This window comes from Myxocyprinus asiaticus, chromosome 29 (genome assembly GCF_019703515.2).
Source record: "Myxocyprinus asiaticus isolate MX2 ecotype Aquarium Trade chromosome 29, UBuf_Myxa_2, whole genome shotgun sequence".
Taxonomy (NCBI): domain Eukaryota; kingdom Metazoa; phylum Chordata; class Actinopteri; order Cypriniformes; family Catostomidae; genus Myxocyprinus; species Myxocyprinus asiaticus.
Window position 1 is genome coordinate 9,505,336 of NC_059372.1, and position 16,841 is coordinate 9,522,176.

General features: G+C 39.9%; 1 protein-coding gene across 1 annotated transcript in view; it reads right to left on the bottom strand.

Moving 5' to 3' along the window:
* LOC127419983 (nuclear factor of activated T-cells, cytoplasmic 2-like) overlaps window positions 1-16,841 on the bottom strand; it is a 60,858-nt gene that overhangs the window by 26,044 nt on the left and 17,973 nt on the right. The window contains exons 7-8 of the mRNA XM_051661866.1: window positions 6,708-6,763; window positions 6,459-6,591 (exon numbers count right to left, since the gene is read on the bottom strand). Coding sequence (XP_051517826.1) covers window positions 6,459-6,591; window positions 6,708-6,763 — 189 coding nt within the window. The remainder of the gene's footprint in view (window positions 1-6,458; window positions 6,592-6,707; window positions 6,764-16,841) is intronic.

A 16,841-nucleotide genomic window follows, 5' to 3' on the forward strand; every position in this document is an offset into this window, starting at 1 on the left:
TTTGGGACTGATTGGGAAAAACGGACACTGTAAATAAACATCCTTGCACCGATGTGCTATTGTGGCTGAGCCATCATTCTTGTGCAGAGAGTTTAACCAACAAGCATCACCTCAAGTGGTGTCAGAAGTGGGATGGCTAGCCGCAAAACAGTGCCCATTGGGAAATGGACCAGGAAGGGTCTAAGATCCCAGAAAAAGTCTGTACAGGAGGAGGACATGGCTTGGGACACACTGGACGAAGGAGAGGAAGATGCTGGAGCCTGCCCCAAAGCCAGCTCTCCTCAGCACATGCTTGTTATGACCACTACCAAGAGCGACATGGTGACTCTGATGCGAGACTTCCTGGAGGCACAGCAAAGGAGGAAGGAGGGCCTCATCTACGAACTTTGAGGCCGCCGAGAGTTGATCCAGCGGCAGAGATCACCAGAGTCGACTTTGAGCCTGCGTTTGGAGCTCCCCACCACAGGGGCCCGTCGCAATATAGGGACGTATGACTGAGCAGCCGTGTGTGCCACGTCAGGAGCCCCGGATGCCAGCATATCAAGAGGGGGAGAATATATAGAACTATCTTTGCTGTTTTGAGGGTCTGGCAAAGACCTGGAGATGGCCAGAGGAGGAATGGCCATGTTGATTGATGCCACTACTCACCGGAAAGGTACTGAAGGCGTACATCGCCATGGATGAGGACAAGGCCATCATCTATGATGAACTGAGAGAGGTACTGTTGGAGAAATTCGATATTTCCATGGAGACCTACCATCAACACTTCAGGCAGACATCGACAACCCCGGGAGAGACACCCACTGAGACCTACCATTGTCTAAAGGGCTCTACTGTCACTGGGTCAGACTAGAGCAACGCACTAAGGAGGAGATAGGAGAGAGCATCATCCTAGAGCAGCTGCTTCGGGTTCTGCCTTATGATGTCCGGACCTGGGTGAAGGAACATGAGCCAACGGATGGACTGACAGCTGCCAGACTCACTACGCAGTACCAGAATGCACGTCAGGGAGGACTGCCATGTCAACAGTCGTCAGCTGCCAGAGGTAACAAGGTCACTGAATGGGGCAATGAAGGTAACACCTTTACTGGTACTAACAAATAACTGGTGTGTTTTTATTGCCAGCAACCAGGCCATAAAGCCTCTAATTGTCCAGTGCGTAAGCCTAAACTCTCTAGTTTTTGTTATGTGCCATGGAAGGGTGACAATAATGGAGATAGCATTGAACTTACTGCCCATTTCCATGATGTGACTATTAATGGACAAACTTTGAAGGCCTTGGTAGCTCAATGTCCCTCATTAAGCACTGTCATGTCTCTGAAAACCTGACTGACTATTCCAATACCACTGCCATACAATGTGTTCATGGTGACAGTAAAATGTATCCTATAGCTGAGGTTATGGTCAATGTTAATGAACAGTTGTATCTGATGAGTGTTGGGGTGGTTGAAAGGTTACCTGCTGATATGGTGTTGGGATGGAATATGCCTGTGTTAAGTGACCTGTTGAATATATCTTATATGTGTCATGCTACAGCATTTGATGCGTCTTGCCCAGTGCTAACATGGGCCAAACCAAGGTTGCCTTGCAGCTCCTGCCAGATTTAGATGATAGTCTGATCCAGGGCAGCAATAAACTTATATAATCCCGTCAGCAGCGCCGACTGGAGAAGTATATGGTTACTCCCACATCTGAGGGGTCTACTGAGGGTTTGGAGGTCAGGGATTGGAAGATACCCAAAAATATTGCCCAATTACAGGCAGCTGATGTAACACTGAAGCCCTTGTTCGCCAAAACAGGTGGGTGGATGCCAAAGTCAAGCCTATCGGGGCTGAAATGTATGTTGTGGAAAATGGTGTTCTGTATGTTCTGTGCCTGAAAGTTGAAGATCCCTCATTTTACATCTTGCACACACCATACCTTGGTCAGGACACCTAGCACACCAGAAAACATACCACAGATTTAGTTCCCATTTTTACTGGCCATCAATGTACACAGATGTGCTTACATACTGCTCCATATGCCCTGTCTGTCAGAAAACAAGTGCGGTACGCAGGTCGGCCCGAGCTCTGCTGTGTCCTTTACCCATGATCTCCTCTCCATTCGAAAGGATTGCCATGGATATAGTTTGACCGCTGGAGAGAAGCAGTACTGGCAACCAATACATTCTAATTATCTGTGACTACGCGACCCGGTACACTGAAGCCTTCCCTCTACGCACCATTACCACTGCCAAGGTAATCAGCACACTTGTTCAGCTCTTTTCCAGAGTCGGCATCCCAGACGAGATCATTACCGACCAGGGCACCAACTTCACATCGTGACTCATGAAGCTACTCCACCGACAGCTTGGTATCACTCCCATTCAAACCAGTCCATATCACCCGCAGACAGACGGGCTTGTAGAAAGGTTCAATCAAACTCTCAAAACATGTTAAGAACATTTGTCAATGACACCGGTAAGGACTGGGATAAATGGTTGCCTTTTCTGCTCTTTGCGTACTGAGAGGTGCCCCAAGCTTCTACAGGGTTTTCGCCTTTTGAGTTGGTGTATGATTGGTCTGTTCAAGGCCCACTGGACCTGTTAAAGAAGAGCTGGGAGGTGCCAACATCATCTGCTGAGGGAGGGCAAGACATTATCCAGTTTGTGCTGCAAATGAGAGACCATCTGGAGACATACCGATAACAGGCCCGAGTGAACCTCGAGAAAGCCCAAAAAGCCCAGAAGTTGTGGTATGACCAGCATGCCTGACACAGAGAATACCAAGCTGGACAGAAAGTGCTGCTGTTGCTGCCATCATCTATGAGCAAGTTGTTGGCAAATTGGCAAGGACTGTACACCATTCTCAGGAAAATGGGACCAGTCACGTATGAGGTTCACCACCCAGACAAAGGAAAGGAGAGCCAAGTCTACCACGTCAACCTCATCAAGGAGTGGCGAGAAAGGACACCTGAGGGGAAGAAGGCCTTGATCGCATGCAAGGTGGTCCCAGAAGATGAGGAAGATGATGACAGAGTGGATGACGAGGCTGTGAGACGTCCTCAGTCTGTGGTGAGTCTGGACCACCTATAGAGGGACCAAAGGGAGAATCTGGCAGAGATATTTGCTGATTACCCTGAACTTTTTAGACCCAAGCCTGGGAGAACCAATGTGTTAGAACACACCATCCACCTGACAGATCCTACTCCTATTCGGCAGAGGCCGTACCATGTACCAGAAAGCCTTGTAGCTCCACTGAAAAAGGAGATTAATGTGATGAGAGACATGGGAGTAATTGAACCATCAACTAGCGCATGGAGTAGTCCGATTGTTCTAGTCCCGAAGAAAGATGGATTGCTAAGGCTCTGTCTGGACTTCAGAAAGCTCAACGCTGTTGAAGAGCCAGGTATATCACCACATTGGACCTCTGTAAGGGGTACTGGCAGGTTCCGCTGGAGAAGAAGTCCGGAGAATGCACCACCTTCAGGACCCCGATAGGCCTATTCCAGTTCACGACTATGCTGTTTGGGTTACATGGGGCACCAGCGACATTCCAGCGGCTCATGGATCATGTTCTGTGAGGACTACTGTGCACTATAGATGATGTTGTCATCTATTGTGACACCTGGGACAATCACCTCCAACATTTGCACCAAGTCCTGAGCAAGATCGGTGAGGCTGGCCTGATGCTGAATGTGTCTAAATGTGTGTGGGCGAGGCAAGAGACCCGTTACCTGGGGTTCCAGCTTGGAAACGCCGAGGTGAGACCCCAAATTGACAAGGTCGAAGCAGTACGCAACTGTCCCGACCCCGCACCAAGAAGGAGGTACAATCTTTCCTAGGGCTAGTTGGATGGTACAGACGTTTCATACCTCAGTTCTCCAGCATAGTGGTACCCCTGACTAACCTGACCACCAAAGCGGTCAAGAATCTGGTGACCTGGATGGAGGACTGTAAGCAGGCCTTCACACAGTTAAAACATCATCTGTGCACATCTCAAGTCCTGAGGAGCACTGACTTCAAATATTCTTGGTTCAGGTGGATGCCTCCGCCAAGGGGATCGGAGCAGTGCTGGCTCAAGGGGACGTTGGCCAAGAGCAACCCATTCTTTACCTTAGCTGTAAGCTTCTGCCCAGAGAGATCCATTATTCCACCATCGAAAAGGAGGGCCTAGCCATTAAGTGGGCACTAGACAGCCTCCGGTACTACCTGTTGGGAAGGGAATTTGACCTTGAGACAGACCACCGAGGACTTACCTGCATACATACCATTAAAGACCATAATGCCCGGGTGACTCGCTGGTACCTTTCCCTGCAGCCATTCCAATTTAAGGTCCGTCACAGAGCCAGGTGGTGTAATGTCACAGCGGACTTTCTGTCCTGATTGCCGAGCTTCGTCAATCCAGGAAAGGAGGGAGGTAATGTGACAGAGGTCTCTGTCACCGGCTGGAACCGCACTAACAATCCCGGCCCCATCTAGTTATCTACACGTCATCTCCTCACACACTTACAGTTGTTTAGCCTTTCCCTCGGGTGCACACTTGGGACTGTGCTACCACTCTATTTTCATACACGCATCCACTCCCATTATACATTGCTTTTCCCCACTAATTTGCCATCCCAATAACCACACGCACACACCTGATAAGTGAATCGCAACATCTTTATTTACTCATCTGTATATTTGTTAGTCTATGTCTTTGTGCTGTGGATTGTCCATCTTGTAGCGTCTTCCGGGTTCAGTCCGCCGAGGGTACGGCAAGCGCGAGGGGCTAAACGCAGGTGGCACTTCGCAAGTCCTTAAATCCGAGTTTCCCGCTCCATGCCTGCACGATGCCTCTGGCAGCTGGACTGTCCATTGTGTTTATGTGTTTGGGGGAAAGGAGACATTCCTGTTGTTAATTTATGGAGAATAACAACAGTGTGGAAAATATGGATATTCATAATATATTTATATTATGTTTATTGTATTATATATATGTATATGTATATATTGATGTTTACTTACCTTTTTTGTAGAAGGCTGATCTGCTGATACTTACCTAATACCTACCATACAATGGTTTGTCCACAGTGGGCGGAGCCTCCGCTTTATAAGTGAGGCTCTCTCTCACAATGGGGTCTCTTTTGAGAGGAGTAAGATGTGCAAGAGTGGTGCCATTTTTCCAAATAGTGTGTTTGTGTTCTTTTGTGTAGAAAGAAATCCAGCCAAGAGCTGTGTATATATTTTTGTAAATATTTTTGTGCACTTTTGGGGACTGATTGGGAAAAATGGACACTGTAAATAAACATCCTTGCACCGATGTGCTATTGTGGCTGAGCCATCATTCTTGTACAGAGAGTTTTACCAACACGCCTCATCACAACGTGCCATGTTCCACATTTCGCTGCAGTTTCCTGGTGAAATTAACACTAGAGGAGCTACAACAATTGTGCATTTTATTCACTTTTACACAAATCATGAGTACAATGGCTGATTTTGACTTTATAAACGTATAAAGTTATTTTTCCCTTTATTACTCACACACTGTTGTTATATCGAAACATTTTACTCTAATGCATCATTTGAAAACAATACATTTTAATGTTTGTATACCCTGGGAAACTGCAGTGAAATGTGTAACGAAGCACACAATTTCGTTTTGCACAATTTCTGTTCAGTAATTTTCATGAATGGTGACTGAAACAAACATTCTGCCTAACATCACCTTTAGAGCTCCACAGAAAAGAAAAGTCATAAAAGATTGGAACAACACGAGGGTGAGTAAATGATGACTGAATTTTCATTTTTCAGTTAAATACCCCTTTAAAAGCCTTAGGGTACATTTACACAAAAACGATGCACTAAAAACGGAAACGTTTATCCTTTGCGTTTTTGAAAAGTTTCGCGTACAGACGACAACGTTGTCAAAACGATCCCCGTTCACACGGATCCGCAAAAACGACTAAAAACGCTGTATTATCCATGCCAGGCCAGTAGTTGGCGATGTCACTTTGTAAAGAAACACTACGCGCCTGCGCACATAAGCATTCTTCCACAGAGCGGTGAATACAAACAATCAAGATGGCGATCGCTGGTCGTAGTAGTGATGCAGTAAATCTACACTTTGCTGGAGAAGCGTCAATAAACTCAAAATCTTGAGCAGCACAAACACAGTCCTGAAGTCCGCCATTGTAGTTTTGAATGTCTCGCGCGTTGTTTTGAAGTACTCACGCGCATGCCTATAGACTGAACATGTAATACGCGTGCGCATGACGTCATCGTTTTCACAAATTCGCGTTTTGTATGTTTACACGGAGACGATAACAGCATCGTTTTCAAAAACTTGCACTTTGAAAACCATTTTCAAAAGTTTGCATTTTCAGGCCCCAAAACGCCGTTGTCGAACAGCCAAAAGCATAAAAAGTTTTCAGTTTTTAGTTGAAAACGTTGTCGTGTAAACGGCCCCTTAAAGGTACAGTAGCAAATACTTGTGTACCTGGTAGAGGTGTGTAGGTGAAATGTTGAGGTTGACTGCGCTTCCGTTTTCCATTGATTACGTAGAAGTTGACTTTAGCAGGATGGCAAATGGATGAGTCTCTGTATGAAGGCACCTCAATGAACAGCATGGTCTGGTAATGAGATAATAATTGTATTAATTGCATTAATAGACAGTGTACAGATAGAAGGCTGAATATAGTATGAACAGGTAGTTAAGTCATTCACATAATGCAGCCACTGGACTTACCGCTTGACTTTTGTCTTTGTCAACGGTGGCTTCCAATTCCCAAATTTGCTGGCCATCTGTAAAGAGACAGATGAAAAATATTTGTTAATGAAATTTGTTAAAAATAGGGCTGCTGAAGTTAACAAGTTAATTTTTAAGAATAATTAAAAATGTTTAATGGCTAAAGTTATTCAAATCAAGGTGGAACTTTAAACAAAACATAATTTGCAGTCTTTGTATGGTAGAATGTAATTATCATCGAAGCTGAACAGAGTAATATTGCAACTTTGTTACCTAATATTTATTTATTTATTTATTTATTTATTTTTTCACCCAATTTGGCCCAATTCCCAGTGTGCTTTTAAGTCCTCGTGGTCACGTAGTGATTCGCCTCAATCTGGGTGGCGGAGGATGAATCCCAGTTGCCTCTGTGTCTAAGACCATCAACCTGCGCATCTTATTACGTGGCTTGTTAAGCGTGTTGCCATGGAGACATAGCGCATGTGGAGGCTTCACGCCACCCACCGTGGCATCTGCGCTCAACTCACCACGCACCCCACTGAGAATGAACCACATTATAGTGACCATGATGAGGTTACCCCATGTGATTCTACCCTCCCTAGCAACCGAGAGTCACTCAGCACGCCCTGGGATTCGAACTAGCGAATTAGTGAACTCCAGGGGTGGTAGCCAGTGTCTTTTACCACTGAGCTACCCATGCCCCCTGTTACTTAATATTTTGAAAGGACCATAGTGTAAAATACAGTTTTCCATTATAAATTATAAGCATAACATTCTGAGTGAAAAGTTGAATTTCATAATTGTAAGATTGTTACACTAGCAGCTAATTAAACTAATCTTACCAGCAAAAGACTTGCAGTTAAATCTCCTCACTAGCAACAGCTACTAATCCATTACTACAGTATGTTTTTTTAAGTTTAGTTAAAGAAATGTTCCAGGTTCAACTCGTCCCTAATTTTTATTTTTTTATTTTTTATTTTTTTAAAGCAAAAATCGTGGTTACAGTAATGCACTTACAATGGAAGTGAACACAATCTTTCAAAACTAAGGCCACAACATGTAAACATTATATGTGTTAACATGATTTTTGTGTGACCAAATCACCTACTAACCTTATCTGTGTTAAGCTATATCCAAAAAAGTGATTAAACATTGTCAAAACAAAGTTATAATATTGGATATACCTTTACACAGATAAGGTTAGTAGGCAATTTATTACACTAAAATCATGTTGACATGAATAATGTTTTTGTCTTTTGGCTATACTTTTGAAATAGTGTGTATTTTACTGTATATGAACTGGCCCCATTCAATTCCATTTGAAGTGTCTCACTGTAATATGATTTTTGCATTTTTATTACTATATAAATGAGGGACAAATCGAAATTGACTTTTGTGGTAATCAACATTATGCCACAAATGTTGTTAATTTAGCTTAACTTATATTGTACCCAGAATATTTCTTTAACATTGTTTAGGAAGTGTCACACATTTAAATACACAAACTAGTAAAAACTATTTCTTCAGTCAAGAAACAGTGTTTCTTAATGTGTGAGACAAACCCTCTCGCACATTCTCATGCTCAAAGTTGTTTGGGGAAATACAAGTTTGGCCATCCGGCTTGGTTGTTCCCTAAAATGTTGATGTTTTGACCTTTGTCATTGGCACACATTGCTTCTTCCCCTGTGCATGATGACTCAACTCTGCAGCTCTGTTATGACAGGTAAAAGTGGGTGATAACTTTTAGGTTCATCTGTCACTGCCACTGTAAGCCACAGTGGTACATAATCTTTCGCCTACTGACTTGTTCCCATACAAAAGAGATTGCACATGGTGCATGGTCAAACATCATTGCTCACCTCATGGCAGAACAGTCAAAACAGACTACATTCCCATCTAGTGTTAAAGACTAAGCAGTTTTATAGAAGTGACAGTAGGACAGAAAAATCACAAATGAGAGCTCCTTAATATCTCAATTGACTACTACAATACAGCAGTGATATTTAAAAAAAATTAAATAAAATTAAGACTTTTGCTTAAGTCTCCTGCGATTGTCTTATGCAAACTAGGCAAAAGTCTCCATTTGTTCTCTATTTAAAGGAATATTCCAGGTTCAGTACAAGTTAAGCTCAATCAGCAGCATTTGTTGCATAATGTTGATTATGACTCGTCCCTTCTACACACAATCATAAATTCGGAGACCCTAGTAATAGAAGTAAATACAAATATAAGTAAACACAACATAAAAATTATCTTCAAACCAGAGCAAAACATAACATTACAACCAAATTAGTCATTATACAAGGAGCTATTTTGCTCTGTATCTCGGCAGCATGTGGGAAACCCCTCATTGGCCTTCAAATGAGACACATGTGGCTCAAATGAGTCAGCACTAGCGAGGGGGATTCCACAGGCTGTGCCAGGACCATGTCTTTAAAACTGCTTTATGATCACACTGCTCCGTTTCCCCCACGACAGGTGATGAGTGCTTCTTCCTTGGCCGTTCTGTTTGTTTGCAGTTTGTACCAAAATCTCCTTCATCGGGATCCCATGGGTTTTTCTTTTTTCTTTTTTAATATTAGGCATAGAGGCTTTGAAAGTGGAAGCCCAGCTTGGTGTATAAACACTAGAGGAAAATCAGCCAGACTCTGTCCAAAGACAGCTGTGTCTCATTTCAGAAGGATTTCACAGTCAAACTACTCCAGAACATTCAGTCAAGATGGGGAAACCCTCCAAAACAAATGCAAAATCTCTTTCTGTTCTTCTGTGTTTCACATTAAGAGTAGAAATGCAGAAGTTAAACACATACAGTGGCCCCGAGAAGTATTTGGACACTTAAACCACTCTTCTGTGAATGTCATTACATTAGATAACAAAATATCAAACCAAATGGCATATGCAAACAAATGGCATTAGACCTTTTCTCGGAACTAACTTCCCTTTTCTGAGCCATTTTTGAGTTTGCCACTAACCAACCTGTGTCTAGGTGATTTTTAGTTGATGTATGAAGTCAGTTCCCCTCAAGGTCACATAGGTGTCCTAGCAGAGTAACCACAGGTGTGGTAGTTCACATTAACTATGGACATGTTCCACTAAGGTTTGACAACCAGTAAGTGTCACAATAGAAATTCTAAACAGTATATCTATTGTTTTGTCATTTAAAACCTAAGAAACCTCCAAGTTGCTTGACAAATGTACTTTCTTTCATTACAATAAATGTAACTTGGTGTGAAACATTTTTAAGTATGGCTTAAAGCTGAAGTGTGTTATTTCTGCACCACTAGCATCATCAAATGAAATTGCAAAAATAATCACTGTTTTCAAACAGGTTTCCTGAATACTCCCTTTGTTTGTCATTGATCAGCCAAACAGAAACTCCCACCTCAAACTAACACTACTGGTTGAGCCAATGTTTCTGTGTCAAGCTGGTCATGATGCTAAAAAAAATATAGTAATGTTTTGATAGTACCACATAGGCTCTTTTTACACCTGGTAAACCTAGGCAACCAAATTGTCCCGGTTGTTAGGGAGGGTAGTGTCACATGGTGTAACCTCCTCGTGGTCGCTATAATGTGGTTCTCGCTCTCAGTGGGGCGCGTGATGAGTTGTGCGTGGATGCCGCGGAGAATAGCATGAAGCCTCTACACGCGCTATGTCTCCATGGTAACGCGCTCAACAAGCCACGTGATAAGATGCGCGGATTGATGGTCTCAGACATGGAGGCAACTGAGATTCGTCCTCCGCCACCCGGATTGAGGCGAGTCACTACGCCACCACGAGGACTTAGAGCGCTTTGGGAACTGGGCATTCCAAATTAAAAAAAAATGTTGGTCGATCCGATCACAAGTGGACTGGTGAGACGTCACCGTTTACACCTGGTCGCAATATTAGTTTCGTGGCTCTTTTGACCACTTGTTTTAGGATTTCGAGGGGTCTATGATTTCATGATGACCAGTGTTATTCTCGTCAACGAAATCACAGACAACAACAAATACGAGACGAAAAGATGCACAATGATGACAAATGTAAGCGTAAGCGTAATTCTAGCAGGAAGATCTCGGGATTCATTCTATCAGGCATCTCATCCAATCACAATACAGTCTCCGCTTTATAAGCCCGCTCAGGTGTTTCTCATTGGCTTACCCTTCACCCCCATCACCACAAGTTTATGTCCCGCCCTGAGTGGGATAAGCTCCACTCCCCTGCCGTCATCGCTTCCAGCAGGATTCGACGGTTAAAGCAAGTATCAGTGCACTGAACCGTAGGACGGGGCTTACGCCAAATAATACAAGTATTCCTATGTCTGTATTAATCCCAATAATCCAGAGTCTTTTCTGATAGAATCAAACATTTTATTAAAGCATACTGTTGACGAAAATATGACAAGAAAAAAATTATATTAAAAGACTATTATGGTATTTACAGTATATAGCTATAATTACAGTCTTTAAAGCATGAAAAATTCAGAATACAGTAGGCTAACTTCTAAAGAATAGCACTTCAGTATATCTCTTATATGCTATTATTTCAGGTGCTCATGTATTTACAGGTTTTTCATCTTTTATATCCTGTAGTTGTGACATGTTTAAATTAAGAAAATGTTTCTAAATTTTTTCAAAATATTTTAATATTTGTTTAAAGTTTGGTCTGTTACAGTCTGACACACATTTTTGTCATTTTGCACATTATCATCGACTAAAAGATATTATTTAGTAATTATTATATTGTCTTGTGCTGTTCGCACATGATTGCACATGAGCACTTTATGTAGTCCTGTGTAGTTCAGTATAGACTTAATTCGTTCTGTGTAGTCTCATGTAGTTCTGAATTGTTTTTATGTAACACCATGGACCTGGAGGAACGTTGTTTTAGTTCACTGTGTACTGTACCTGCTGTAAATGGTTGAAATGACAATAAAAGCCACTTGACTTGACTTGACTTGACTAAGATATGAAGTACTGACTAATTTTAAAAAGACACTTTCGTCAAAAGACTAAAACTATGACTAAAACAAAAACTGTGGAATAATTAACACTGATGACAACATACACCAATCACTACGTCGGTGTGACAATAAAGCGCAAAAGAAGCGTGAAAAAATGCCGCACAGTTTCTCCCAATTAAAGCTGCATTTAATCTAAGCATGAACATGACGTTTAAAGACCTGTTTTAACTGAACTACAAATTTTTGCGCTTCTCATCTGTGTCACTGCATGTTAATATCAAACACACTGCAGAAGTTTTGTGATGTCTTGTGCATGTATCTGAATGCACTTTTAAACATTTTCCTATCAGATGCTTATTTCCTTTTAAAAACAGTGCGTAACCACCAAATTTTATAACTTTTGTTTAAGGGCAATGGTTGATCGGTTGATCGGTAAAACGCATTCGAACGGAAATCTGAAAACTTTTTGGATCCCATCTAAACCTGTCTTTATTGTGAGTCACAGAAATACTCTGATAGACTAAATATTTTACCATGGACGTGGATCCTGGCCAGCACCTAAAACACCCCTTAGATCATTAAACAGAACCTAGCACTCTACCAAAACAAACAAAACCTAGACGACACACCACGTACATCAATAGAGCAGACTCTGAACAGCAGTGCAGAAACAAACAACATGCAAACACAATTGAAGAAAGAAAGAGATAAAGGAAAAAATAACAACATCATGGACTTTGAAGGTTTGAAGGTTTGAAGGTTTCTAATCTCACAGCTGCGACAGGATTTTATTTGCAAGCAAAACTGCCAGTTGCCACCTGTCCAAAGCCAAAAACGGTGTCAATAAGAGAGAGTAGTCATAGCACACACACAATCCATCTGCCGTTTATCATGCATGAAAGATCACAGAGTGTGTGTGTGTGTGTGTGTGTGTGTGTGTGTGTGTGTGTGTGTGTGTGTGTGTGGGTGGGTGGGGGGGGGGGTTGGGCACCTGCAGGCAACAGGCTCTGCCGCTAACAACACAAAAACCTTTTGACACACATTTGATAAGCGATATGAGCACGCTTAAAACAAAACTTTCTAGTTTTTAAGGACATTTTTTTATCTAAAAAAACTGCCCTGTGCATGCACTTATAGAGTGCAACAGTTCATAATTTTCTCCATAGGTGAATTGATTTTTAAAGATAAGTTATAAGACAAACCTACTGTGGCATAATCAACCTGGCTAAATTCTTTATATACAAAGATACATTTATGAAGTCCCAACCTGTTTTCAATATTTTTTGGAATGAAGTATATTTGTTTTCATTCATTGAGATTTTTAAAGAATAAGAATGCCAATAAATTATTATTATTTTTTTTTTTAGAAAGGTTTTACAAAAACCTGTTTTCCACTTTTCCCCACTCTTTTTCTTTTCTTTTTTCCTCCTTTGTCATTATGTTGATGTCTGCTCAGCTTAGTTAATATGTTTGTCTTAATGTTTTGGTGCCTTTTTTGTTGTATATTTGAAAGTTTTGTAAAGAAAAGAAAAAAAAACAACTGTGAGCTCCAAGGTTGTTAATCGATGGTATATGGTTTTGCTGAAGCCATCAGTTCACGAAATTTCAGAAATAAAAAATAAAAAATGGGAGAAAATCGATCCAATCAAAAGAATCAGAAATTGCTGCAAACAAACAGCGGCAAAAGTGCTTTATATATATATATACACTACCAGTCAAAAGTTTTGAAACACTTATTCTTTATTATATTTTTTTTTCACATTTTAGAAATATAGTAAAGTCATTAAAACTATGGCATAACATAAATGGAACTATGGGAATTATCCAAAATAAATCATAAATGTGTTATATTTTAGCATCTTCAGAGTATTCACCCTTTGCCTAGAATTTGCAGAATTTCTCGAGGTATCACCCTGGGATGCTTTTTAAACAGTATTGAAGGAGTTCCCATCTATGTTGGGCACTTATTGGCTGCTTTTCTTTATTATCTGGTCCAAGTCATCAATTTCAAAAACTTTTATTTTTTTATTTTTTTATTTTTTTTCAAATTCAATTTTACTTTTATAATGAAATAAATTAATATGGTGGCACAATTATATTTTTGTCTACAAAACTAATTTTAAACATTTAAGCATACGCCTTTAGATCAAAAGATTTTTAAGATCATGAGAAACATTTCAGTCAAGCGTTTCAAAACTTTTGACCGGTACTGCATGCAAACAATATATATTATTTTATATATATATATATATATATATATATATATATATATATATATATTGCAATAAAATACAAATATGTTGTTTCTGTACTTAAAATCAACCACTTTAATATCCATGGTCAAATCAAAGTTTGTAATGTTCTGATTCACCTCGGGGTTGGTTGGTTGGTTTGGTACATGGTTTAAAACTATTTTATAAAGGAATTTCTGAAATCCCTATAGGGTAACACTTTATTTTGATGGTCCCAAGTAGATATTTAACTGACTATAAGTGACTTATCAACTAGCTTGCTATAGCTAGTAAACAGTGTTTCAACAAACATTCAGTAGACATTCAGTAGCCTGTATATAGATCTTTATTAATGATCTTTTAATGAACTGATGTTATCAACAATAATGTAAGTAGGTCGTTAATAGAGATCTATATACAGGCTACTGAAAGTCTACTGAATGTTTGTTGAAACACAGTTTACTAGCTATAGCAAGCCAGTTGATAAGTCACTTATAGTCAGTTAAATATCTACTTGGGACCATCAAAATAAAGTGTTACCCCCTATAGAAAATATGAATGGGAAAAATACTTTCGGAACAAAGATGGATGTGAAAAAGTGGGTGTGCACTTTTGCTCTATTACAACGCTTGCTGAAATACTTGATTCGGATTTATTTTTTGTACACATATGGGCAGTATCAACAAACCAATAAATATCTAGAAAGGTTCTCACTGTTCATATACATTTTTGTTGTCCTATCATAAACCGGCTGGTGTTTTAGCAATTAGCAAACCAGATGATGTTCTCATTTACACGTAGATTGTTCATAGACACTATGAAATGGTTTGTCGAACGCAATTTTCTTAATCTGACTTATTTCCTATTGAAACAGGAAGTTGGAGTGTGACATATCGAAAAGCTTGTCATTTTTTTAAATAACCAATAGACTTATTGTAGTTTAATACACACTGCCTAACCATGATTTGTTACTTGCTATTGCTAGTCAGTTTCAGATGACATTAGGGGGAGGAACATTCTCATTCAAGAGAGCCTTTTATTGGACAAAAATGTGCATGCACCCCCTGATCAGGACATTTTTTGTGGATTTTCCTAGAAGTTAAAGACTGTTCATTTTATTTGTGTATATCTGCTATATTTTAATGTCAACTTTTAGATGTACACAAGCATATGCTTGATATAGATGGCCTTAAAGCTAACAGACATGGACTAAGCATCACAAAACACCAATTTTTATTATATTAAGTAGACTTTTAATACAAATTTAAATTAAAATACAAGAAAAAGAAGTAAATCTAATGACCTGTATCTACATAGATCAGCCACTATTTGTCCATAAAGCTGTCACTGTATTCTATCAGAAATCAGAAATGCAAAAGCGAGTGAAACCGATTAGAAAAGGTAACAATTCAAATTAAAACATAATGGTCTTGTGCAGTACACTGTCATTCATAAAGATGCAATCCCAGATCGAGTTCATGTGGCTGAGTGTGTAATTATGTAGTTTTAGCAGTTGCTCAACTCAAGTACTTCATTCTGTTAGTCTCGGACAAAAAATGACTCATGAATTGGGAAATAAAAAGAGTGTGTTCAACATGTCTTTTTCGTCCACTACGCATTATTTGTCATTAAATATTCCAGACAACACAAAAGATGTGCTCTACCTGTGTTTGTCACTGAACACAAAGGCGACACACTCATCAACAGAAGCACTAACTGTACGCTAAACCAACAACAAAGGAAGGACAGTGTTTGCCTCTTATCTCCAAAATAAAGCAAATTGTTAATGGGTAAATTGTCTGCCTGGATTGCCTCTAAGTGTGAGTCAGATAAAATACACAATAAGCACAAAAACAGGTGGCATACGAGAGATAGTAGAGGTGACAAACAAGTGTGAAAACCAAACATTTAAAAGAAAAATTGGCTTTTAGACCATGTCTGTTATCTTTGAGGTCATCTATATCCTAGTGTACTCCTAAAAGTTGACAAAATAAACTTTCAGCAGATATACGCATTTAAAATGTAGGAGTCTTTTTTCTTCCGAGAAAACGGACCAAAAATATTGCTGATCTCCTGCACAGGGACGGATACAAATGTTAGTCCAATAAAATGCTCTCTAGAATGAGGATGTCTCTCCTCTTAAAACTACATGAAAGAAAGTCATTTGGGTTTGGAACAGCAACAGGGTGAGAAAATGGTGACAGAATTTTCATTTTTGGATGAAATTTTCCATCAAAAAAGGACAAATAACAATATAAACACACAGAGCAAACCTCTATTATTCAGTGGAACACAAAACTCTCATTATCTGAAAAATAAGTATTTATTATGTGGATTTGTTCAGGTCAAGATGAGTTTGATCCATTACGATAAACTCAGAATCTCTAAAAACTAGTGCTGTCAGTCGATTAAAATAATTAATCCCTAATAATCGCATGATTTTTCATAGTTAATCACGATTAATCGCAGATTTTGAAAGTGATTAAATTTGAACCTATTTATACTTATTTAAGGGTTCCCACTTTTTCATGGCACAATTTTCCAGGACATTTTATGTGCCCAACAAGTGTAACATTTAAGCAGAAATACATGCATCCATTTAAATCTAGCATTTATTTAGGCTTTTCTGTCTGTTTTAGATGGTAGTTTCTCACCTCCAGATAAGCAGTTCGCTACATGGCCCAGTGTGAATATTAATCACAATAAAACTGTTATTTAATTAAATAAATACATAGTCTGTATGTGCTGTGCACTTCAGAGTGCTCTACTCTCTGTCTTCTCACACACACAAGAGTGCCGCATGATGAGGTGTTTTTTAGCGTATGAGCGGCTGTCTTCACACATTCATTTTGAAGCGTGCATCACTTGCAGATTACATAGGCCTATTTATTCAATTAAATCACTGACTTTTGCAGTTAAATTATCACACTAGGACATATAGCAATTTTTATTTATTTT